The sequence below is a fragment of the Trifolium pratense genome, linkage group LG6 (assembly GCF_020283565.1).
Source record: "Trifolium pratense cultivar HEN17-A07 linkage group LG6, ARS_RC_1.1, whole genome shotgun sequence".
NCBI classification, from domain to species: domain Eukaryota; kingdom Viridiplantae; phylum Streptophyta; class Magnoliopsida; order Fabales; family Fabaceae; genus Trifolium; species Trifolium pratense.
Window position 1 is genome coordinate 12,575,480 of NC_060064.1, and position 27,179 is coordinate 12,602,658.

At 31.9% G+C, this 27,179-nt stretch overlaps 1 protein-coding gene across 1 annotated transcript; it reads left to right on the plus strand.

The window, feature by feature from the left end:
• Positions 1-8,292: 8,292 nt before the first annotated feature.
• On the plus strand, positions 8,293-12,281 carry LOC123891748 (peroxidase 44-like). Its single transcript, XM_045941646.1, has 2 exons — positions 8,293-8,493; positions 11,544-12,281. The coding sequence occupies exons 1-2, from the start codon at positions 8,293-8,295 to the stop codon at positions 12,279-12,281; spliced, it is 939 nt and encodes a 312-aa protein (XP_045797602.1).
• Positions 12,282-27,179: the final 14,898 nt, after the last annotated feature.

Here is a 27,179-nt window from a genome sequence, read left to right on the forward strand (position 1 = left end):
ATGCTATAATAGAACAAATTAAATTTTTTATTTTATGAAAAAAATTATGGGGAGCCGATGGTGTTTCGGTCCGAAGAGAAGATCTTAAAATTCAAAAAGTATTTATAAAAATATTTGCATTTATCTCGTCAAAAATAGTAACAGAAATCAAATTAACCTAAAAACATGTCCGATTCAAAACCTATCTTTTTATCTTTAGATAAAATCGTTAGAGTTTTATGACGTTTGGTTTCGCTACAAGTATATAAGTTTTGTGATGTGCTCATATCAAGGTCGCAAATTCGAATTCTCTCTCGTATTGCCACTCAATACATAACAAAGCTCTGACTTCAAATTGTCTCCTGTTAGCTTTAAGCTTCACAAAAATATTAATTTTTTAAAAGCCTCATTAGGCGTCCAACTGAAAATGTGAAGTGTGATCCGATAATAGTGATCTAATAACAAAACAAATATTTTTTTTAAAGGTCCAATATACCTTGGATAAGCTAATTTTGATACCATATTTGATTTTTGGTTGAGCCAAACTTAACTATATATCAACACATTATCTTATCATCACATCTTAAACCATTAAGTTAGATACTAATCCGTAACCAACTAGAGCGCAGAAAAACTAAAACGCATAAAATGGTGTTAATCAGCACGTCTATCATATTAAACTATGGACTCAGTAGAGATGATGAATATTTATGACTTGAGTATGTCATCTTTTCTCTTCTTTCTAGTAATAGTTTCCTTATTAGTAAAAAAAATAAAAAAAATTTATGCAAAGTAGATTCCTATATTGCCAAAAGGACCGAACGTCTGTTGTACTAAAAGCACGCAGTTTCACGTAATATTGTATCTCAATTATTAAATAAAGATCAGACAATTAAAATTATATATTAATAAAATCAACTATTTGTGATTTTAAATGTTACTGTAATTTTAGATCGGACTGTTAATAACTACATTAATATGTTAAATCTTTATCCTGCAAAAAGGCTACTGTAGTGTGATGAGACATTGGTGTTTACTTTGTGCAATTGTGTTGATGTTAAAGCCTTAGAAAGGGACCTTGTCACAATATATATATATACATGTAGCTATTGTTGTAGCCAAATTATTATGAACTTAGCTATAGGCTATAGCTATTAATATTACTGTATTAGTACTTGTAGCCAAATTTGATAACGATATGTTCTGAAAGTGTTTCAACACCACACCTCTCTAACTTGCTTTTCAATTTTCATCGGACTGAACTTATAAGTTATTCTAATTACTTTGTAGTTGTAGCCGTCAATCAAGTTAGAAATTCGATTATTAGTATTAGTATTTTTTTTAACATATTAAGAACATAATCATATTAAGAACCAGTCAATCTGTGTCTTGTACGTCTTGAGACACCAAAATGATATTGGCGATGTTAATTATTTTCTTACTACAAATGTTTTTGTTTTGTTTTAGTAGTCTATCGGTAGCTAAACTCATATAATCTAAGTGTGTGAAGCTAGAAGTACTAAAGAATATGTAATTCGAACCTCGATTCCTTCAATAATATCTTAGTATATACTAAATGGGTTATTCTTATAAGAATTTTTACTACAAATTTTAACACAAAAAAATGGGGACTAGACTTTGATATGACCATCTGTGCGTCTAATATATGTATCGAGAGACGGACAATCATCAATAATCAATTTTAAACTAAAATTTATTAATATTTGTACGAATATATATATAGAATTATTTAAAATTATTTATAAATTTTTATTTTTTTAAAAAAAAAAAATTGGGCTTGGCCTAGTTGGCCATACCAAGCATTGAAGAGATCTGTGGCCCTAAGTCCGTCCAAACGGACTTAGTCCGTCCAAACGGACTTAGTTAGATTCTCTATAACTTTTATTTTTGGGACGTATGGGTTAAATTCAAATTATTGTTAGACTTTTTCTTTTGGTGCACTTTGGAAATTCTCATTCGTCTCTAAAAATTTCAAAAATATTTTTCTCGTTACTTAAGTAGAGAATTTAGGGGGTGCAAAATTTGAAAAAAAAATAAAAAAAAAGTGAGGACGCGAATTTTTTTTTTTTTTTTTCCTTCTCAAGATTAATGCTTATAGATATACCAATTAGTGCTTATAGATACTCCATCCAAACCACTACTTCAACTTTGCCTGTTAGTTAGTTGTTTGACATCCGACCACTTCTTTTAATTTAATCACTCAAGATCAATATTATTGTTGACAAAATCTAGAAGTTTGTCAACAAGAATTCGATTCAAGTAGGCAATGATAAGAAGTTTAAATCAAAGTCAATTTAATCGTCAACATTTTGCTTGAGTTTGTGATTATTGACAACAATGAAGCCGGTAAAAAGCGGATCAAAGATTCAACAAACAACACAAACTCGACAAAGTATGGTTGACTGCAAAAAAAGTTTAGTGTGTGACGTCTCAAATTAAAGACCTAAAATTCAATCGTTCAATCCAAAAAAATGTAATCGTCATTTGTACATTCAAATCATTTAAAAAAAAAGTTAATTGGTCAGCATCACATTTAACCAAATGAACCTTTAAACCCTGAATCCATTTTAAAGATATTTTCAAAATTGTCCTTCGTACACGTAAGAGTATGACGTAATTTGTGATGACTCTCGTAATCACGTTGATTTAACATTTATTTGTGTTTCGTATTTGGTTGATTTTTAGTATTTACGCGTGGGTGGTTGAGCTGGAGATAAAATATCTTCCATCCTTTAGTTACAGTCGGAGCTCTATAAACATAAACCCTATTGCTTAGCTCGAGTAACTACGTGACTTTACCTCTAGTCCAGTTACACTTATTAACACGAAGGCTAGTGTTAGTTGAGATCATGGACGGAATATAACATGAACACACTTGATCAACTTGTAGAAATATTTTCGTTAACATTGTAGTTTTCTATTAATATATGGACGAACACATTCGAATTACAAATTTACCCAATCTACAGAGTTATTTTTTGAGTGTGGAAGAAGTGGGTGGCTTAACCTTTTTTTTTTTTATAAAAATTATGAAACTATAAAATATTTTTTGTATTTTTAATTTAAAAAAGAAAAATAAACTCTCTCCTCACTTTTTCTCCAAAAATTAATTCACAAATAAGATTTTAAAGTATGCGAGTGCATTCATTAGACTATTTTAAAAAAAAAAGTACACTGCACTGGTCACCAACTTATATATACAATGTTGATCAGACAAAGGTGTATTAGCCGATCGATGTATGTTAGGCATATATGTTCTGCTTTTGGGTAGACGTCCAAAAACAATATTACAATTATTTATGTGATTCGATTTATTTTTATTTTTTTAAGAAGCCAAAGAAATTATATATATATATATATATATATATATATACAAGAAAAAAAGTCTCTTTTAAGCACAAGATGTGCCTAAAAGAATACAACAAGTCTGCAACGAAGTTACGTCAGAATTTTATTCGAGTTCTTAGTTAACAAGTCTAATTTTATGCAAATATGGGTTTGTCTCTAAACTGCTCCCCTTTTCTCCAAAAACTAACTCATAAATAAAACTTTAAAGTATGCGAGTCCATTCATTAGACTACTTTCAAAACAACGCACACTGCACTTTTCACCAAATTATACAATTTTGATCAGACACAGGTGTATTAGCTGATCGGTGTACGTTAGACATATATGTTCTATTTTGGGTTGACATCCATAAATCACTCCAGACCAGATCAATCGTAGTTCGCCGTCTATGTAGCGAACACACACTAGACTAGAATTGAGCAACTGACCTATTTTTTTGCGCGTTAATGAACCTGTTTTGAAAAATTTAAATGCATGCATAAATAAGCATGTGTAAACTAGTTTAAATACGCAAACTATTAATAAATTAATTATACATAAGCCAACCCAAAAAAACATTATCCATATAAAATGTAGGCAAATGCTAACGAGTCCCCAGGGTACTCTTTAAGACCTTAAATAGTAAGTTTTTTTATAGAATTTTTATGAAAATGCGTAAAGTCAACGCATCGGAAATTGTAGTGTTTAATTTTTTGAATAATTTTTTTAAATGGAATGCTTAAAGAGTGCTCTGGGGCACTTGTTATCCAACAAAAAAAATTATCCAACAAATAAAAAATTATCCAAATATTATTACAATAACACAACATCACTGCGTAGACGAACCCGAGATCCTTATGACTCTGATAATGGCAATAGGGATGTGTATTCTTCTTTATGTGTTGTAGAGTAAGGTAAGGACGAATGCCTTGCGGTATATTCTTGTTGGCCATCAATGGTGTATCACTACGTTGATCTTGGTGAAGTTTTCGCGCTTTGGAGTTTCGAGAGGGTTTTTGGAGGTTTTTTCATTTATGCAAACTGTTCAAATGAGGTGGGAGAAATTATATATAGGAAGAAGACGGTGAAATGAGAGAAGGGAGCATTCACACGATACCCTAGGTAGTGAACAAAGTTTTTCTTTTCAAATTAGGTGGTTGTTTGACTTGGAGGCGTGAAGGAGGCAGACATTGGAGTTGGGCAAAAAAAAATTGTCACTCGCTAAATATGAGTTCTTAATTACCAATATGTTCCTAAAAGAATACAACAAGTCTACAACAAAGTTTACATCATAATTTTATGAGTTCTTAATTACCAAGTCTCATTTTATGCAAATATGGGCTTGTCTCTAAATTTCTCACAGTTTCTCCAAAAACTAACTCACAAATAAGGCTTTAAAGTATAATATTACAATTTTATGCAATTTATTTATATTTTTTTAAAGGGTCATGCTAACCGGTGCCTCCGGGCACTAGTTAAGGAAACCAAAAAAAGAAAGTTTTGAAAAGAAAAGAACACTTTTAAACTTTTGAGGAGTTGACTACACAAACTTCAATCCCAAATTACTATTTTTGCATCCTTAACCAGTGCCCTCGGACACTGTTTAACATTTTTCTTTTTTAAATAAGCCAAAAAAATAATATATAAAAAAGCAAGAATAAAGTCTCTTTTAAGCACAAGATGTGCCTAAAAGAGTACCACAAGTCTGCAACGAAGTTACATCATAATTTTATAGGAGTTTCTAATTAATAAATTTAAGGCTAAATTTAATTTTATGCATGCAAATATGTACTTATCTCTAAACTCTCATACATGGTGGTCTTCTTGCCCTTTCTTCTACTTTTGCCGGAAACAAACTAGATTTTCCTTCTTTTAGATTTGCTTGCCTTGAAGGTTTAGGCTTTATGTCCCCTTCACTTTTGTACTTTTTTCTTTTTTTAATATATTTGAGCTTATCTCATCCGTGATCAAATATATGTAAAATTTACATTTTCCAGTTCATTTTATTATTTTTTTATTTTTTTTATATTCTATATAAGGTCTTGTTTGTAATATGAATATATATTTTGAATAAAATATAGTATCATTTATTACTTACAGTGTAGTGGTTTGTTCATTTTAATTTTACTTACAAGACTTGGGGTTCAAATCTCACATGTTACAATTTTATAGTATTTTTTTGTTTAAAATAAATTAAAATGGTAAGAATGGTGACAATAAAGATCGAGGATCGAACTCATGCCCTATTCACATAAAGGGCAAGCTTCGCCATCATTGCACCGCATCCCACTATAAAAATTAGACTTATAATTAGAGATAATCATAGTCTTATAAACAATTTTTTTGGTTGAACTAAGTCCAATTTAAATTTTAAACAAAAGAAAACCTGAGCTTGAAATTTAATATTGTTATTCTGTCAAACAAAAGAGAAAATCATCAAATAACCACCGTTTATTCCACCAAATTACCTCTACTACACTACACTTTAATTATTTGACATAACAAAATACTCAATTTCTATTTATTATTTAATATCACTGTAAAATTATTTTACACCGATAGAACATATATATTAAACTTCCCAGAAAATGTACAAAAATGCAGGCATGCGTAGCTCTTACGTACCAAGTTTACACACCACTAACTGTCAATTGTGAGAATCATCATTATACTTATAAGAGACAAATTCACTAAACAATTTCATATGTAGTACAACTCATGTTTATATTTAGATATAGAAAAAGCTACACTCATCTTCTCTTCTTAAATTAAGTTAATCCATCACAAATTATCATGTATATTGTACGCGTTTTAAACTGTTATGTGCTAATTAAGCCGTCCAAATGAATTCATTTGGAACGTTAAATGATCACCGATTTTTGTCCAAACATGTGGTCTATGATGTAGCATATAATAGAAGAATTTTTTGAATATATGTATCCTATAATTAAAACAAATTCAAAATTTAAATTCATTTAATTAACGATAATTAAATATAAAATTATATGTTATTATATTATTTAAATACTATATCCAACAAAATTCTAGAGTAAAAAAATAATAATGTTTACTTAATTAATTTTTTTTTTTTGTTACAGACAATTTCATGCATGCACCGTCATGTTAACATCAAATATAGAAAGAGACTTTGTTTATAAAAAAAGACATATTTATGTGAATCTGTATGAGTTGCAAACAACATCTATCTATTTTTCTTTGGTAAAAATATCTTTTTTTTGACGCATGGTAAAAATATCTTAGTAATAAAATAGTGGGAGTATCAAAGTTTGAACTACGGTCTTTATATTTTATATAAAATGTCTCTCAAATTAAGTTATATTCACACATACAACATCAAACTATATATATATATATATATATATATATATATATATATATATATATATATATATATATATATATATATATATATATATATATATATATATATATATATATATATATATATATATATATATATATTAGAAGTTATGTTGGTGAGGAAAAAGCACAAAAACCAGGTTTGGTTTGCTTACACAAGGAAAATACATGTGTCGGCTAAATCTCAAGGAAAGTGTGGTGTGCGTGACATATATATCATCATGATTCTAGCTTGATCATAAAATATGGATGGATCTTCCACATTTTGACCGGCCACATGCAATTAATGAAAAACAAAAGTCTAATTACTTATGCTTCACTTCTCACTTACGAGTTTATATCTCTAATTTTATTTTATAATTATAATCTAATATAGTCTACTCACACTTCCTAAAAAAAAGCAATGTTATCACCACAAAACTATATAGTCACACTTAATCTAAGTCCAATTGCTAAGATCAAAAGTCTCGCTGAATTCAGTGTAACATACAAAAGCGCGTCAACAATATGATGTGTATTCCAATATACACAAGTTAGCTATATATAGTTAACATTTTAATTTGATCAAAATTTTGGTTTTTCTTCATGCATACGTTTGTTAACCTATATGCATATAAAAAACAAAGAAATGCCACGTATATAATTATATATTAATGTCTTATTGGCATTCATCCCTATTCATTCCAAATTCTAGTTCATTGATATAAATTAAAAAAAAAAACAATTACGGTAATTAATAACTATCATATTTCAGAATGGAAAATTTTAGGTTTGAATTCTATTATAATGACTTTATCAATTGAGTTATGCTTACATGAACTAATTTTCAAAGTTTATGTTTGCGATTGCATAGGATATTCAAAATATAAGGAACGACCATGGTAGTACCAAACATTCGATCAATTTATGTTACATTACAATTTTTTATCATATTATATTTTTATAGATACGGAAATTTTACCGTCGTTTAGTGGTGACTAATCTTCGACGTGAATCACATAAGGGTTCTTTTCGCCCAACCAATTTTTTTTTCATACGCAAAGAGTGAGATATCGAACATCTAACTGCTTATTTAGTCAACTCAAATATTTTACCTTTTAGACCAATTCATTGTTTATCGTCACACTATCTTTTTATATTTCATCAATTTTTAAATTAACTACTTTTGCCTTATTTTTTTGTCATGCTAACCGGTGCCCCGAGGCACTGGTTAAGGAAACAAAACAAAAAAAAAGTTGTAAATTAAAAGTAACACTTTTTAGACTTTTGATGGGGACTACACAAGCTCCAATGTTATATTACTATATTTACTTCCTTAAACTTTCCTTAAACAATGTCCCGGGAGCACTGTTTAACATTTTCCTATTTTTTTACTCATCTACTTAATTTACCTTATAGATATTTGGTACCCACATTTTCTCATGAATATTCAATAATAACCAAAATATTATTACATCAACTTTTACAAGTGATATATCTTTCAATCCCCAATTCCCACTATAAATACATGTATTTTCTTTCCTTTCTCAAATGCTAATCCACACCAACAAACACATAAAGAAACTATAGAGCCAAAAATCCAAAATGAATACCACCATTTTATTGATCTTCATATTCTTCGCTATTCTTCCCTTTGCATTTGGTGATCTAAGGGTTGGATTCTATAGTTCTAGCTGTCCAAGTGCTGAGTTGATTGTGCATCGAGTTGTTGAGAGAAGTTTTAACCAAGACAGATCCATAACCGGTGCCTTACTCCGCATGCACTTCCATGATTGCTTTGTTAGAGTAAGCCCTCTTCTTACTAATTAATCATATATATCATCATTGTTTTTTACACTTATAAAGTTCATTTCAATTCCCCTCTATATGCTCAAGATTCTAAATAGGGATCTACATTAAAAAATTTCAATTACAAAACCAAAAACAATTGTGATGATTAATGGTAAAGAAAATAAACAAATTGAGAATAAAAAATAAAAACACCAATTTTAGAATTATTTTATAATTTAATGATAAAATATTAAAACTGGAAGAAAAAAAAGGTGATTATTTAATATGATATTGTTTAATCTTTTTTATTAAAATCTCGGTCCTAAAATGTGGCTTTTAAGAGTCCTAGCCAAGTGCCCGTTTGACCCTACTTATTTAAGACTTAAAAGCTAGTTTAAGAATAAAGTTGAAAATAAAAACTTTAAACTTAAAGTTGGAGTTGTTTGGTAATTTTTTTTAAATTAATTATCACTTTTAAGTTAAATCCGTTTGGTAAAATATTTTTATAAAAGTTTTGATATTTTAATAAACATTTATCATAAATATTTTTTTGACTAATTTATCATAAATATTTTTTGGAGTTGTTTGGTATGAAATTCATGTTTTTTTAATTAAAAAAAAAATACTATGTAGAGACGTGATTTTTTTTTCCCGAAAGACTTGGTTTTCTTATAATGCAAATACAACATAATTATGGAAGACATGAACTCTTAAGAGTTTAAGAAATAGTCCATAATTAAAAATATAAATCATCACAAACTTAAACAATTTTGTTTTCCAACAACCTAGTGACTATTTTATGATATACAATTGTTCAATTTATTTTGTTTCAAAAGTGAATGCCTTTAAATATAATTACAATAGAAAGTCTAGTTAAAATAGGTTAATAACTAACTTATCATAAACTCATTATAATCTAAATTCATAAGATAATTATCCTAATAATAACAACTTAAAAAGATAATTATCATAAATTCTTTTTTTTAAGTCACTTATATTATCTTTTCTTCATTAAAAAAAAAAAAAAACTTTTTATTTTAAGAACTTTATCAAAACTGTGTTTGACCCATTCTCCTAAAAAGAAGTAGAGAAGTAAAAAATAAATATAGGGCCAAACGGACACAATTGAGAAAAAATTTGTCTTTTGGGTAGTCAATTTCTTAAAAACGATTTTTTTTTTAACTTTTTAAAAACGAAAATGTTGTTTATCGTAAGTCGTAGACAAAAGGCTGGAAACAAAATCATAAAGAAACAGATTTTTAAAATTTGAAATTTCTCATTAGATCTATTGTGTTATTTAAAATTTGAATTTAAAATGAAGGGTAATTTGAACAATATAAAAAATTCAGCCCAAACTCACCTATCGTTTTTATATATTGTATAGACAAATTGGATTGGGCTATTAAGAAACTATGGGTGGTCCCTGTCCAAAAAAAACTCTTTCGGTTGAAATTGAAATGCCCATTCTGTGAACAAAAGAAAGAATTTTATTTTATTTTGTAAATATTTAAATTCTTTTGTAAAATAACTAAATATGCATCATCAACAGGTTTCATACGTGATAAAGGATTGGGATGTATATATTGCTATTAATTGGGTTTTTTTTTTCCTTTCTTTTGATAGAGTGCTATTAGTTGGTTATTGGTTATGCTTAAAAATAGCAACTTTTGTTATATACTATAAAGTACAGACAACTCTATGATTAGGCGTGTCGCGATGTCCGAAACTCCTATGATACTCATATGACACGTGTCGGATAGCTCATAGCAATATCGGAAAAACTCAATTTTTCCTTTACATTGACACTCCCTTGATTGGTATCCGACACCTGTAAGACACTCATACGACCCGTGTCGTACTAGTGTCCCAATTTTTTTTCTTTCTTATGCTCTCCTTAGGCACATATCAAACATATCTACAAGAGTTAAAATGTGTTGAAACAACAATATTGATCAATGAGAGATTGAAAACATTACATTTTGATTACAATATTTTTAGTTTTTTCGATAGTAGATGGATAAATAAAGGTAAAATACTATCATATCTTGTTTTAAAACTTTTTTTAAGAAATAACTTGTTCAAATTAAATTTACATGTATATATTTTGATTCTCGATTTATATGTTTTATAAATATGTAGCGGTGTCGGTGTCCTATATTTTTTACATTAACGGTGTCACGGTGTCCGTGTCGTGTCGGAGTCGGTGTTTCATAAGTTATATATCCATATTTATAATTGGATTGAAAATGCTTAAAAAAAATTTTGAATTGAAAATTCTGTTTGGGTTTCCATGGAAATAGCAGATCAACAAATCTATGTAGATATATGTTTTTATGTGCGACTAAAAAAAATACAAATCTTTGCTATAAGAATTTTGTATTCATATGAGAATGAAAAAAAAAAAATCCATTTTTTGCTATTGGAATTATTTTTAAAAGGTTAAAAAAAATTCAAATTTGTTCGAACAATAAACAATCCTCCATGGATTATTGCTGTGTAAGGAATCACATCGAAAAATTGTTTGAAGATTTTAGTCATTAAAGATGACGGCAATTTTACAAATATCACGTCAAATATAGTTTATAAACAAATTTTCTGAAATTTGTAGGATTGTTTGTACTTTCATGTTTATATAAGTTGGTGAAAATACATTAGACAATGTCAATAATATAATAGCCTTAATATTTTTTTATTTCTACGTGTATGAATTATTTTGTTTATTAGCCCAAATAAATATAATATAATTGATGTATAATTATTGACCCGTACGAACGCACGCACATGACAACTAATTCATCCACTGTTATAATTTCAATGGATGGATCCGTTCAATCCATCTATTAATGTATAAACTAGATTGAATTTTTTAAAAAGAATTTTTAGTGGATTGAATATTTATATCCATCCATTTTTTTCACACTAAGCATTGCTCTAACAACACTAATTGTATATTTATATCGATCCATTTTTTCACACTATGCATTGCTCTTAATAATATTCATATTTTTTTTTTAAAAAAATAAACCTGACATTTGTCACTATAAATTTTTTTAATTTTATTTCAGGGTTGTGATGCATCCATATTAATAGATTCGCAAAAGGGAAATCAATCTGAAAAAGTTGCAGGAGCAAACAGGACTGTAAGAGGATACAACCTCATAGACGAAATCAAAAGAATCCTAGAAAATGTATGTCCATTAACGGTTTCATGTGCAGACATAATAGCATTAGCAACAAGAGATTCTGTCGTTTTAGCAGGTGGACCAAGTTACAATGTCCCTACAGGAAGACGCGATGGATTGGTTTCAACTATGGATGATGTACGACTTCCAGGACCAGAATCCTCGGTTGCGGATGTATTACAAGTTTTTAAATCAAAGGGTATGACAATGGAAGAAATGGTTACCCTTTTTGGAGCGCACACCGTTGGATTTACTCATTGTAGTTTCATTAAAAATAGGATTAATAATCAGAGTTTTTCGATGGATAATGATTTAAGAAAAAGGTTAGTTGAGTTTTGTGGTGTCGAAGGCAAAGACCCAGCTGTGTTTTTGGATCAAAACACTTCTTTTGTGTTTGATAATCAATTTTATAATCAAATTTTGTTGGGGAGAGGTATGTTGTCTATTGATCAAAATTTGGCTTTGGATTCAATTTCAAAAGGGGTTGTGACAACTTTTGCTAGAAATGGAGAAAGTTTTCAAGAGAGATTTGCTGATGCAATGATAAAGCTGGGAAAGATTGATGTTTTAGTTGGGAGTCAAGGTGAGATTAGGAAGAATTGCAGAGTTTTCAATTTTTAGTAGATACAATTGGGAAGGTTTGTATTGCATACATATGAGTGTATCTCACATTTGCTTATTGTAGTTTATCACATGTATTGATCTTGTATGCAAGTTCTATGTCAAGAAAAAAAAGGATTATATTATGCAAATTATAATTTTGGTGCCCTATTTTTTTAAGTCATATATAATTATAAATATATAATGATAAAGAAAAGTTAAATATTATACTTTTAATCGTTAGAATTTCTCTAATAACTTTTAATTCTTCAAATACATTTCACTATTAAGATCATAAAATTCTAAATCTATATATTTTAAAATTTAGTTATAATAATTATTTTATTTATTTATTTTAACACACATGCACGCACGCATATGCAAGTGCACGCATGCACATGCACACACTAAGTTAAAAAAATAATTGGTACCCCTAAAATTTTGGTGTCATGTGCAACCGCTTCTCTCGAATACCATCTAAAAGTCTTTAACCCTCCTGGGAACATATTCCTGAAATTATTTTAATAGAATGCCATTAACAATGATTTGTTTATCTAATTCATCTACGGGTGCGATGCATCCATTTAAGAGATTCAGAAAAGGGTAATCAATTAGAGAAAAGTCACCACCTTTTACAATATTGTAATATTTTTAAATTATAAAAATAAATTGGATTGGGCTATTAAGAAACTATGTGTGGTCCTTGTCCAAAAAAGAAAAGAATTTTACTTTTCGCACCTCCGACAAACACGAACGCCCCCCGATATTCCCAAAATACCCCATCGCTACTTAGGTAGCGAGTGTATAAATTACAAAATCTAAAACACCGTGGTTCGCTTGCTAAGCAGCGAGATAGGTCGTTCGCTTGCTAAGCAGCGAACCTGTTGGCAGTAAAAAACCAACCCCCATGCAGTCAAACCTGGCTGCCACGTGGTCAAATCTGATTGGTCACGTGGGAGGTTGTGATGTGGCTTCAGCCAATACAATGAAGCTGAATTACTATAAAGAGGGGGGGGGGGGGGGGGGGGGGGGGGTGGTGAGTGAAAAATCACACCAAAACTACTCTCACCCTCCCTCATTCTGTCATTCTTCTCCCTTTCTTTTTTTAGTTTGGTGTAAACGGCTGCATCGTTCGTTGTCGATTATTTATAACTTTCTTATCGGTGTTGTTTTTTCACCATGGTTGAGAAAGTTATTGCAATCGACATTGGACTTTTGTGTCCAAAATTAATTAGGAAAGTTATAAGTGATCGAAATGGAATCGAGTAAAGAAGCAAATGCCCGACGGGGAAAATAAAGGTGAATGTATCGGTATCGGGAAAGTGGTTGCATTTGGTGTCTAAGATCTACTGTCCAAATAGCCTCAACTGACGGGTTGTTAATATTATTTGACACCGGAACAACACCACTCCTTTCATTACCAAGTTGCCAATGCATCCTTTTTTGCTCTTTACGACTCATTATTTTATTTTTTTATGTAATTTTTTTGTCTACTATGATGTAATTTTTTTGTCTACGAAAATTACAAATGTAATTTTTTTTTATGATGTAATTAACATCGTTTTAATTAATTAATATTAATGAAATAAATTTTGATGGGTAAGTCTTTCTGCCATTTTTTCACTGTTGTTCATGTTCGCTTCATAGACAACGAATGTGTCAAATTCGTAGAGGAGTTCGCCTACTAGGATGCGAGTGTAACAACCCAGATTCCCATTGATTTTATTTATAAAATCATTAATTATTTTATTCGAAAAGGAGTGTTACTCGGTTTAACTCGATAAGATACTAACTATTTTAAAATCTATTGCAACGGATTTAAAAAGAAATACACAACAAATATTTAAATTTCCTTGATAACAGAGTCTCGAATAACATTAACATGGTTTGAAAATTCTTTATTGAAAATAATGACCGAATGAACTAGAGTTTTCCCAATAACTTAGCAGAGTGACTCCACAATAAAAATGAATATAGTCCTATAGCCGACTCCGACACACAAGCAACTCGAACTATTCGTCTACCTGAAAATCTACGATTGCACATCGTAGGGTCAAACCAGAAGGGGGCAATGTAAAGGGTGAGTAACACAATCCCAAACTAAAAACAACAAAAGAAATAGTCATAACATAAAATTGCCTTTGGACGGTCACACATACATAAGCACAAATATCAAAACACAACAACTCAACAAGTTAATACACACGCGCTACCAACGATTCATCAACTTCATTGCTGCATCATTACTACCTCATTGCTACCTCATTATAATAATATATACGACATCATCATGACATCTTTACTACCTCATGGTTACCTCATTATAATAATATATACGACATCATTATGACATCTTTACTATCTCATTGCCCTAATTGTAGTAAACTGCAACTAGGTGGGAGTTAGGTGTAAAATTTATATTCTCCGTTTTCACTTATTGAGTAGTCACTGAAACCCCAAATACACTTATTTATACTAGCCTTAAGAAAAATATCACCATATGTTTGTCTGGTGCATCCCTGGCCACACAATCTTGAAAGCACCATACACGTTCGCTATGTAGGCTGCGAGCAAGGGGGTGTTCGCAATATAGTCAGCGAGAAAGAGGGTGCTCGCTCTACAGTAAGCGAGTAATGGAGTTTGGGGGATGCTCGCAGTGTATGAAGCGAGCGGATGGTATGCTCGCTGCCTACAAGGCGAGATACGATAGTAACATTACAGACTATGTTTTATAATAAAATTAAACATGTCTTAATGTTACATAACCAAAACAAGTTGAACAACTAACGCTGACTACTCTCAGCAACATCAACATTAGCAACAACAAAAACAACCTCCGGCTCAAGCAACGGAACACGGTAACCAGCATGGAATGGTATGATGTGCGGATGAGAGATATCGTAGTACCATGTGATGTATCCGGGAGCAGTGTCTGAAGGACGGGCTGCACTGCTACCAAGCATGCTGGTTGTCAGGACACGATCCATGTGCTGGAGCCAGTGCTGATTAATCTGTGGCACTACGGTCAATGGATTAGCAGCGGCGTGCGGATGGCGCGGAATGGTCTGGATGTACCCAAACTGCCATAACACACGCTCAGGCAGATACCTCACCCTGATAGGTCCATACCTAATCCAGTCGGAGTACAAAGCGATATCCTCAAATGACCAAACATCCTAGTGGTCTTTGTACCGAGTCCATGTTGGATCATACAAGTATCCCGACAAAGGCCGAAGGTATTACGATGATGTCATCCAGCGCGACTGTCATATCCCCATTTGGCATATGGAAGGTGTTGGTCTCACCATGCCACCTCTACACAAAAGTAGCCAGCAAACTCGGATCAAGAAATGAGTACCCTGTTTGTGCCAACCCATACATTCTATTTGCTTTAAGGGCTTCATCCCACCATTTCAACACATGAACTTCACTACTACCATCAAATAATTTTTCACCGTTGCTGACAGATTGAATACACTCACGATCCTACAATTTAATAAATCAACTAATCAATAAATGAACACTTAAATAATAATTAAATGATTAAAAAAATCTAACGAACACAATCGTCTAATTAATAATTTCAAATCTTAAATAATATATAACGAAACGAACATAATCAACTAATTAACAAATCAAAACTTAATAAGTGCGGCGCAATCTACTAATTACTACAACGGAACTTAATCAATCTAATGAACACAATCACATAATTAAATATCTACCGAACAGAATTAACTAATTAATAGATCAAAACTTAATAAATGAGCGCAATCTACTAATTAAATATCTAACGAACATAATCAACGAATCAATAATTTAAATCAATACTTACAAACTCGTCGTATACACATTTAGCAATATGCGGCGTCGATCCATAATCAGTCAATACTGTTTTATCTTTCGGCCCACCAGGAAACACCTCAGGCTCAGGCTTATCCTCATAAGGGTTTACGTAAACCAGACTCCTAACCTTAGGCTGACCATCATCATCACCTTCCCTCATACTCTCCTCGACCTCCATATCATGCACGATACTGTCACGATCATCGCCGACATCATGCTCAGGCGCAACGTCAGCAGGTACAGGTTCGGTAGGCATAGGGTGAGTAGTGTCATCATCAGCAGGTTGAGCCTCAGTCTGAGGCTCCTTCGCTTTCCTCACCCGCTTCTTAGGAGGATTCTCAGTTGCATTTTTTTTCCTGGAAGATGCAGTCGCTTTGGTTGGCCGTGTATCCTTATCCCCCTTTTCCTTGTCCGAGGCTCCTTCGCTTTCCTCACCTGCTTCTTAGGAGAGTTCTCAGCTGCATTTTTTTTCCTGGCAAATGCAGTCGCTTTGGTTGGTCGTGTATCCTTATCTCCCTTTTCCTTGTTAGATTTCATAACTGTAAAATAAAATTTAAAAATAAAATTATTAGTAACACGAACCAAAAAAAGGAGTAGGATCATAATCATACAGTAATAGCTCGCTCCCTAGCCGGCGAACATATCACATAACCCTCGCCCCCAAGAAAGCGAACGACCGGAGGGAAGAAAAAAAAAATATGAAAACTATAACAAACGGAAAAATCAAGGATTACCTAATGTTAATCGTTGCTTATATCAAGTTTTCGACCGCAAATCACAAAAAATCCTTCAAGTTGGACGAAGTTTACGTTTAATGGGGTTTTGGGTGGTTTTTTTTTTTTTTTTTCGTAAACTGCAAAAATGCGGGGAGAAGAAGATGACACGCCTTATATAGAAGGCATGTTCGCTTCCTAGCCAGCGAACAGTGTCGATACGTTCGCCCTCCAGGCAGCGAGGGTGTAGTTTCAACTGGGGGGTGGAAACGTTCCAAACCCTTGCATTTGTTGATAAAAAATTGTGGAAAAATTATTTTTTTATTAGAAAGCGTCAAATTAAAAAAGATGTGAAACAATGAAAAATTATGTTCTAAATTTTCCAAGCAAATTTAACTAAAAATATTTTATTACATAAATAACATCCAAAAAACATTACATAACCATATGTTGTAAAAAAAAAATATATAATGATATGCAAAGGAACATCAAAATGACTAAAATTAAATACGTAACCATAACAAATTAAAGCTCAATTGGATCGTCAAAATTAGAACCAACTCGGATATTTTTTTGTTATCGCCTATTTCGTCTTTAATGAGTTTATCAAAAAATTTCTGCCGATCAACAAAAGATAACTCCCATTCAGCAGCTTCCGCAGAACAATGCTTCTTCCACCGAATACAAGTCGGAGGTATCGGACAACCATCTTTCAACTTGACATAGACAAAATGACCGGGAATAGCTCCAACACAAAGAATCAGTGAAGAGGGGTCTGATAGTGGGATGCCACGCAATGGGAAAAATGTCTCAGATGCTCCTTGTTTTGTCAACTTCTCAACGACTTTACCTAAAATAGAAGCTACAATGTGTCCCATATCCGGAAACGTAAACCATTTTTTAATTAGTGCAACAACGTGCCTCCTATAGACTTTCTCTTTGGTGGTAAGAGTGCTTGTGTGATATATGTCAAACGCTCCTCACCCCCGTATAATTTCAAATAGTCATGCCTATGCAGCCTCAATGATGAATAATTTAGCAAGTGAACTAAATTGTCGTCAAGTAATAAAATTTATAAGATTCGTATACACAGGGATTGTTTCGATCTCGACAAAACAATTAAATTAATTTAGGATTAATAGAAAGTATGTGAAAAGGGGGGGGGGGGGGGGGGAGGATTTTCAGATTGAAGTAGTAACAATGACAATAATTAAAAGTGCAAGATATCGGAACGTGAACTTGTTAATAGAGAACGGCGATTAGGAATTATTTTGAATCTTCTCTTTGTCCCTGTCTGATACTCTAGGTTCTAGCCCTCAACAATAAAATTCTTATAATTACGATAATTTAACAAAATAGACCGAGTCCAATTCCTTGGCTCATCGATCTCGTTTATCTAATATAGCACCCTAATTCCTTAGGCGAAACTAATATTATCAAAAGCATTAATGAACGTTAAATTCTTAATCATACCAACTAATTTTTTATTCCTAAAGCAATTACGATTGACAATAAGTTAATTTAGTTCCAGTTATAAAACCTAGGGTCAGTAGTGATTTATCCCTTAAAATCAATTCAATATTGGCCAAACAAAGAAAAGCAATAAACACAAAATTAACCGAATAATTATGAGTTTTTATTGAATAAACTAGAACACGTAGTAACATGGTTCAGATAGTTCCAAAGAGATTCATCAATAATTCCTAGTCATATGAAATTAGCTACTCATAATTGAATTAATAAGCAACATAATAAAAATAAGAAACAAGACCATACGGCAGAAGCTATGTGGCTGCTTGTTGATAACGCGCCGCTCTGTTCCTTCCTTCTAGTGATGCGTGATTCTCCTATTTTCTCCAAGTCTGCGTTCTCCCCTCGACATGCGTGACTGCCTCTAGGTTACAAAGAGGTTCTTATTTATATCCTTTGTGAAAGAATAAATCACGTGCACCAAAACAATGAAACAATTGCATCCTATGCCATGCTGACACGTCATTCAAGTGAAAAGTTCTTGTCATGTTGCTGACGTCATGCTGATGTCATGTGCAAGTAGAAACCCAAATCGCGCCACTAACGTAATTGCACCGCGACGCGAAAAATCCAGAACTGCAGGTGTGTGAATGCTTGGAATTTTTCTAAGTGTTTTTACTCCTTTTTGCCTTTTATCTTCAAACTTCTTGTTATGTTAATTTCTTCAATTATTCTTCTCTTTGACCATGTATTACTCCTAAAAATCACTAAAATACTATAAAATAATAATTAAAAATACTCAAATGACCAATTGTCATCACTCAACTCATTAATCATGTTCTCTTTAATAAGCTCATAATCATCTTCATTGTTCCTATCGTCTAAAGCAATGACACGGTATCCACAATTACTGTAAGGCTTGACATCAACAATATCTTCAATATAGGGGTGCATAAAATTAGGCATGTGGTTAATTTGATAAATTTCGGACGACTCACCCCCCGTAACAACTTTTCGTACCCTCTTTTTCGCATGATTCGCATCCGCACTGCCCTTCTTGTCACATGAATATTCAATTTCTAAAACAAAATAATTAATACAAAAACCATTAATTAAGGCATTCATAAATTGAAACAGAAAAATTAAAACAGGATAATACATGCTCGCTGGCTACATAGCGAACATATGAACCAAGTTTGTCGTCTAAAGAACGAATAAAAGCAGACGAACCCAAAAAAAAAAAAACAAATAAACGCAAAAATAGTTAAAATGAAGGATTACCTTATGTTTCCTTGTTGTAATCGACCACAAAAGCGCAACAATACTCCGATTTTGAACAATTTTACGCGGATTGGATTTTTTTTAAGGGTTTTGAGAAATTAGATGTTTTTTCAAAAACTGGTGGAATGGAATGGGGTGAAACATCAATATATATAAGAAACGTTCGCCTCCTAGGCGGCGATTTACTTTTAAAACGTATCTCGCATCCAAGACGGCGAGTGTGTCCCATCTCTCGGGGGTGGTTCAAATTTAAGTCACTCAAATATTAACATTCGCTTTCTGAAACGCGAATGTGTTACTCGCTTTCTAGATGGCGAGAGGGATAGTTAGGTCATTTCAGGAGGTGACTGAGACATTGCAGGGGTGCGAAAAGTACAAATCAAAAGAAAAATACTCTCTGGGTTGAAATTGAAATACCCATTCTGTGAACAAACGAAAGATTTTTTTTTTATAAATATTTTTTTTTTGCAGAATAACGTATTAAAATAAAATTGTCAATTTTTTTAAAAAAAATTTATACATTAATTAATAGATGGATTGAATGCATCTATCCATTGAAATTATAACAGTGGATGAATTAAATGGATTATATGTTTAATAGATGAATTAGATTGAATTTTTTTAAAAGAATTTTTAGTGGATTGAATATTTATATCCAACCATTTTTTCACACTTAAGCATTGCTCTAACAACACTAACTGTATTCACGTTAAAAAAAATATTGTATATTTATATCATCATTTTTAGGCAGTTATCGTTGAATAATTTTTTTTGCCTTCTATGTACTTATATCATCAAAATTTACATAATTAGCTCAAAATGTTATGTATAATTAAAATAAATATTGATTAAAAAAAACACCCCGTGTAATTTTGGACTATTAATTCATATTGGATATGGTTCCAACCTCTTAATTAATAATCTTCAGTTTTTTTATAAAAAAAAAACTGACATTTGTCACACTAAATTTTTTTAATTTTATTTTAGGGTTGTGATGCATCCATATTAATAGATTCACGAAAGGGAAATCAATCAGAGAAAGCTGCAGCAGCCTTTCCTTTCACAACAGTTGTCAGTTTGCCCAAGATTGCTGCAACATGACCCTCACGAATACGAATACCCCTAGACACACGGTTAGTGCAATATGCTGGTCATAGCTTGTAGAGGATCGAGGTACCGACTTCTCCAATTTGGTATAACCTCTCTGGTACCTGATAAATAATAAGTACATCAACAAACATATGATATGATTGCTAGTAAGTAGTAATCACAAACAACAAGGACACATAAGAAAGAAATCAAGCATTTATGCTATGGACTAAACTCCATAACCTTAAGGTGTTGGTGAACTACTCACACCTAGATAGGGCCGCCCAAACTCAAAGCAATTGAGGCTAGGGCTTTAAACCCCAAATCTTGGGCTTAAGGAGTAGGCCTCACTGGTTAAAAAAAATAGTAGGCCTCAACTGTTAATAATACATAAAATTAAGTCTCATTTTCCAATGTTTGCACAATATTAAAGTTTACAGTTTACACCACCGTAATTCTAGGTGACCACCACAAAGTTAATTCACTAACAAAGTTAATTTTTTGACTTTACTATAATTCATTATAATTATTCATAAGTGGTTAAATTATATTTAACTATTTTTTTCAAAAAATTATGAATTTTGTTTTACAAAAGTATCTATAACTTCAATATAAATACATCACTTAATGTTTTGCCCCTTAAAAATATTGATAAAACTCTATTTGGTCTAATATAAAAATAAATATACTAACTATAGAATTTTTTTTTATTATAAAAGTTTATCGTGAAGATAAAATATAAACCCTTCTCACAATAATTGTCACAATTGAATATATATATATATATATATATATATATATATAAGGGGGCTGCTAACTTAGACCCAGTTGGGTCTAAATTAGCAAAGTGCACCTTTTCAGTTGGACCAAAATACCCATTCTTTTTAATTAATTAACCAAATTACCATCAATGGACGCGGATCCAGTGTCGCCCGCATACCGCAGGACCATGGTTACAGGCCGTTGATTTCCATCAGACAGCCAAGATCTGATCTCATCAAGACTGTCTGATCAATCAGACAGCCCAGATCATCCTGATCCATCAGATTCCAGCGCGTGCACCACACTAGATTACACCCTGGAGAGAAGAATCTACTTTTTAAAAGCAGGACACGTGTCGCTGTCTGATTGGCTGGGCGTGATTTTTTTCCATTTAATACTTTGAACTCAATTATTTCGTTGTAAATTAATTTTTTTTTTTTATACCAAAATTCATAATTTTTTTTTCTCTACAAATAGAGACTTGGTTCGTTTGATTTGGACACAGAAAAAAAAAACCCAATTTTTCACTACCTTAATCTCATTTTTCACTACCTTACATCAACTCACTGAAACCATTCTACCAGGAAAATGGTTTCAGAGTACAAATCTCTGAAACCATTCTACTAGCTAAATGGTTTCAGAAGCAAACACAATTAATAAATTACTCACTGAAACCATTCTATCAGTAAAATGGTTTCAGAGTACAACTATGTGCAACCATTCTACAAGCTAAATGGTTTCAGAAGCAAATAACTAATAATCAACTTACTGAAACCATTCTACCAGCAAAATGGTTTCAGATTACAACTCTCTGAAACCATTGTACCAGATAAATGGTTTTAGAAGCAAACACAATTAATAAATTACTCATTGAAACCATTCTACCAGTAAAATGGTTTCAGAATACAACTATGTGCAACCATTCTACCAGTAAAATGGTTTCAGAAGCAAACATTAGTTTTTAATTACCGTTTTATCTCATTTAATTAACTAAAAATAGTTTCAGGTCTCCAAAAATTTCATAAAATATACCAAAAGTTCCAGAATATTATCTACTATTTTCCTGGTATAATGGTTTCAGTGAGTTGGTTGAGTGGTGCGTGTTAAATTACAACACACAAGTAACGTATTTAGTAGACAAAAAATGAGATTAAGGTAATGAAAAATTGCATTTTTTTTTCGGTGTCCAAATTAAACGAACCAAGTCTCTATTTGTAGAAAAAAAAAATTATGAATTTTGGTATAAAAAAAAATATAAAATTAATTTACAACGAAATAATTGAGTTCAAAGTATTAAATGAACAAAAATCACGTCCAGCCAACCATTGTGTGACACGTGTCCTACTTTTAAAAAGCAAATTTTTCTCTCTCCAGGGTGTAATCCAGTGTGGCGCACGTGCTGGAATCGGATTGATCAGGATGATCTGGGCTGTCGGATTGATCAGACAGTCTTGATGAGATCAGATCTTGGCTGTCTGATGGAAATCAACGGTCTATAACCATGGTCCTTCGGTACGCGCGCGACACTGGATCCGCGTCTATTAATGGGTATTTTGGTTAATTAATTAAAAAGAATAGGTATTTTGGTCCAATTGAAAATGTGCACCTTACTAACTTAGACCTAACTAGGGTCTAAGTTAGAAAACCCCTATATATAATTCCTAAATAGTTATCTTAATGCTTATCTAAACCTTAATTCACTTAAACCAATCAAATTTTTTTATTTAGCCATGTCATCCAATTCATCCAATATATATAGGACATGCAATTCTGTACTTTGGATCATTTCATTTGCTCTTCCAACTACTATAGGACACATGTAGGACTGCATATAGAAGTCATGTTTTCAAATAGTGATTTTTTTTCTAGATAAAAACTAAATTTAGTAGCAAATATATACACAAAGGACTAATGCTATCTATATATAGATTCATATGGTGGGAAGAACGAAGAAGAGCTATAACCGATCAATGGGAAGAAGAGCAGCTCTAAGAATTAAGCATGAGTGGGATCATTGAAATGAAATGAAATTAAAATTTAGAGAGTTAATCATATGATAATGGTTAATTATACTTACCTCTTCACATGACAACTGTGGAAATAGTTTTCCTTCGATTTTCTCTGCCATTATAATAATCTAATTAACTCAGAAATCCGAGAAGTTGCATGTTATTATCCTTATAGAAACGGTTAACAGATTTTCCATTAATTAAGGGTCTTTTCATATATGCATATCATTTAGATTAGATGAAAATGATGTGGTTGAATTAAAAAATTTCATTAGTTGAAGTGTATTAAGAAGTTATGTGGCATTCTTGAGTGGTTTAATTGGATATAAGTGTCTGATGTGAATTAGGTTTACATGAATAGTAGGAGAACTATCTAGAATTTATATATGGATAGATGCTAGTTTGATATGATTACAAGAGAAAAATGGCCTTTTTATAGGCATTAATTAACAACTGAGGAATTCGTGGGAAAAGATAAGCTAGCTAGGAGTAAGTGCATTTTTTTTTAAAACCAAAAGGTATCATTCACGCGCAACTGCAGAGATTAATCATCTCGAGGTAAACTGAGATCCATTTAAGGGGTTGACCTCTCCCAACAAATGTTTCTCCATACGCACCGGCCGGGAATCGAACTCAGCACTAAATGGTTAAGGGACTCAAGTATCTACAACTTGTGTCACACTATGTTGGTGGAGTAAGTGAAATTTAGTGAGCATTAAAGTGAAAAAACAAAGAGCCAATAATTGATATTTGCATCATCTGAGGGTGTCACGGCCGTGGCCAGCCAGACACGACCTTGGGGAGCGTTTTAGAGCGGTGGCACAACCGTGGCAAGCCAAGTTTTTATAAATCCATCAATTTAGGACACCAATTCATGACACCACTCGCCCAACCCAAATGAGTTTATAAATCCATCAATTTAGGACACCAATTCTCTTTAAAAACATGAGAGATAATGATATTTTAGTGAATTCACACAGTTTATTCTATTAGTGATTCTCGGTCATCCACATACGATCCAATTGTTATATCCAAATTTCAATAATCTTACACAAGGACGGTCTAAATTAGCTAACGCAATGTTATATCCAATCCCTTTCATTGTGAAAATTTTGAGTAATCGATCTTTTTGCGAATTAATAATTTTTTAAAATCAAGAAATTTATCTTAATTTTTATTTACTTTCCATCCATTTCTATGAAACAACTTCATATTTTAAGGAGTTTTTAATTTATGTCTTTATATTTTTGTTTATTTTAAAAAACTACAAGTTATAAATGGCGGATTTTGATATGATTAGTGATGAAAAGTGATTGAAGGCCTCAAGGAAGGTCCCAGTCTCAAATGGGTGGCTATAGTAGCAGATTAATTTAGAGGTTGCTACTGTCATTTTTCTCTATTTGGATTTTGATGTAATGTAACCTTTTGTTTTTCCCTCTTATTTTTCACATCTTGTGAAATTAGAGTTTATATAGGTAATTTAATTGAATTATTAGTTGGTTCATAAAAAACAAAACCATTGCTCTCATTTGATTTTGAATATTACATAGAGTGAGACCCTATATACTTATATTTTTTCTATAGCATTATTATAGCAAGTAATGACATTTTTCTCCAACGACAAAATATAGAACATGGTCCATATTGATAACTTAAACCTATGCTAGCTCTTCTCTTTTAAATCAAGCATTTAAGCTATTCATCACATATCAACATTCAAACTCAAAAAAGAAAAGAAAATTTGTGTCACAACTCCAAAATGTAGACAACTCCATTTTACTCTCGTCATTGGTACAAAACTAAGATAAACTGATTAGTAGTTAAACAGCATACAAAAAGACATAATGAGCAATTTATTTTTAATAAAACTAAATTTCTAAATAAATTTTAATTGCTTTGTTGAAAAATCAACAATCCCCGGCAACAAAGTCAAGAATTTAGGACCATGTTGGAGAGAAGTTTATAATTAGGAACCATATTGAAGGTTTATAAAATCTAATTATAGTACAATCTATTATAGTACCACTTTTTTGGACCTAGATTCATTGATGTAGCCGGTAGTGAATTCACACAGTTTGCTGTATTAATTAGTGAATCTCGGTCATCCATATCTGATTCAAATGTTATGATTAAAAATCCAAATTTCAATAATCTTACACAATATGAGATCTCGGTCGTTCATTTTTAATCTGACGATTGATAAGTGCTGAAAACAGTTATTTTACATATACATTTTAAAGCACTTATTGACTTATTTTACAAGCAATTTCATAAAAACTCATGAGTAAATTAGCCATTTATGCTATTTCTACCTAATTTCAACACATTTTGTAGGTAAATTTGGATTTAATGGATTTTCGAACAAAGAGTAAATATTGAGACTAAGTTGCTGGCTAAGCAAAGGCAAAGCCAAAGCAAATTAAAGAGACGCAAGTCAGAAGTGCAGAAAATCAAATATTATCATTGTGACTAAGCCAGGAATCCGTCGCTAAGCGAGACACGAATGTTGTCATCGTGGCTAAGCGAGTTGTGGCATGCAGTTTAGGTGAGCTGAAAAGTACTTCAAAGTGAGCCACTTTGTCGCAAAGCTGGAATCAACTTTCCTGCCATTTAAAAAAGGCTACTTAGACTTTACTTTTACCATCCTATTCATTTCTCAAAACTCCGAACATCATAAAACAAGGGGAAAAAGGCAAAGGAGATAGAGAGCGGCCAAGAGTAGCGGAGGAACAATAATTCATCATCTTTTCATCTCTTTTTCGTATTGTATCGTAAGGTTATTTATGTATAACTAATTCTCTCTGTTATTGGGATTAGGTTGAGTTAGATATGACTCTATTGTAATCTTTTCATCTAGCTGGTTATATATAATCTCTATTTTGTTATGTTGATGGTTTATATCTGTGGTTAATGTTTTTCCGACATAAAACTCCGAAATTGATTATTTGACTCAGAAAGTTCTAGACATGGACTTTTTGCTTAAAAGAACTGAAATAATTCATCTGTGAATGCTGATTTCTAGAGATAGTGTTAGGTTCACATTCACGTACACTATCGAATCTTAATTTTATCGTAATTGATTAATCGATCGAGACATTGAAGTTTGATCGGTCGCAAAATCAGTCGCAACGAACATAGAAATTATTTTCAAATCGGTAACTAAATCAGTTGCTAGTATCAGTCACTAAATCAATTGCTATAGCGTCAGACAATGCATCGCATCGAGCGTCACAAACTCAGTCTCTAAGCTAGTCTCTAAGTTCGGTCGCTATTTCGGTCTCTAAAATCAGTCGCTACAAAATTGGTCGCTGGCTTGGTCACAACGGAGTAGCGACCAGGGTCGTTGATACTGATTTTAGATGGTCGTAAAATCAGTCGCTAACGGATTTAGAGACCGATTTTGATGAAAATCGGTCGCTAAATCGGTCACAAAAAGCAAATTTTCTAGTAGTGAATAGATCTATCATTGTTCTCTAGACACGGAAACGTACGACGAGCGATAGGTGAAAATATAATAAGAGGTTGCATTAGAAGAGTAGTTAACGATATCTAATCCCAATAATCTATCTGTTATTTTTTTCCCGAATTCATTTGTGTTGAGAATTTGAATGTTAACAAACATTTCCTTGCACATCCTTTCTTTATACTAATTAAAACAATATTAATTGTTGAACGACGCTAATATCACACCAGTCCATGTGAATAAGATAAACAAAAATACTTACTTTTGATACAGCATCAACAGTCTA

Coding starts and splice junctions, on each gene's coding strand:
- LOC123891748 (XM_045941646.1), top strand. CDS start 8,293: ATGAATACCACCATTTTATTGATCTTCATATTCTTCGCTATTCTTCCC. Junction 8,494..11,543: donor TCCATGATTGCTTTGTTAGA/GTAAGCCCTCTT, acceptor ATTTTATTTCAG/GGTTGTGATGCATCCATATT.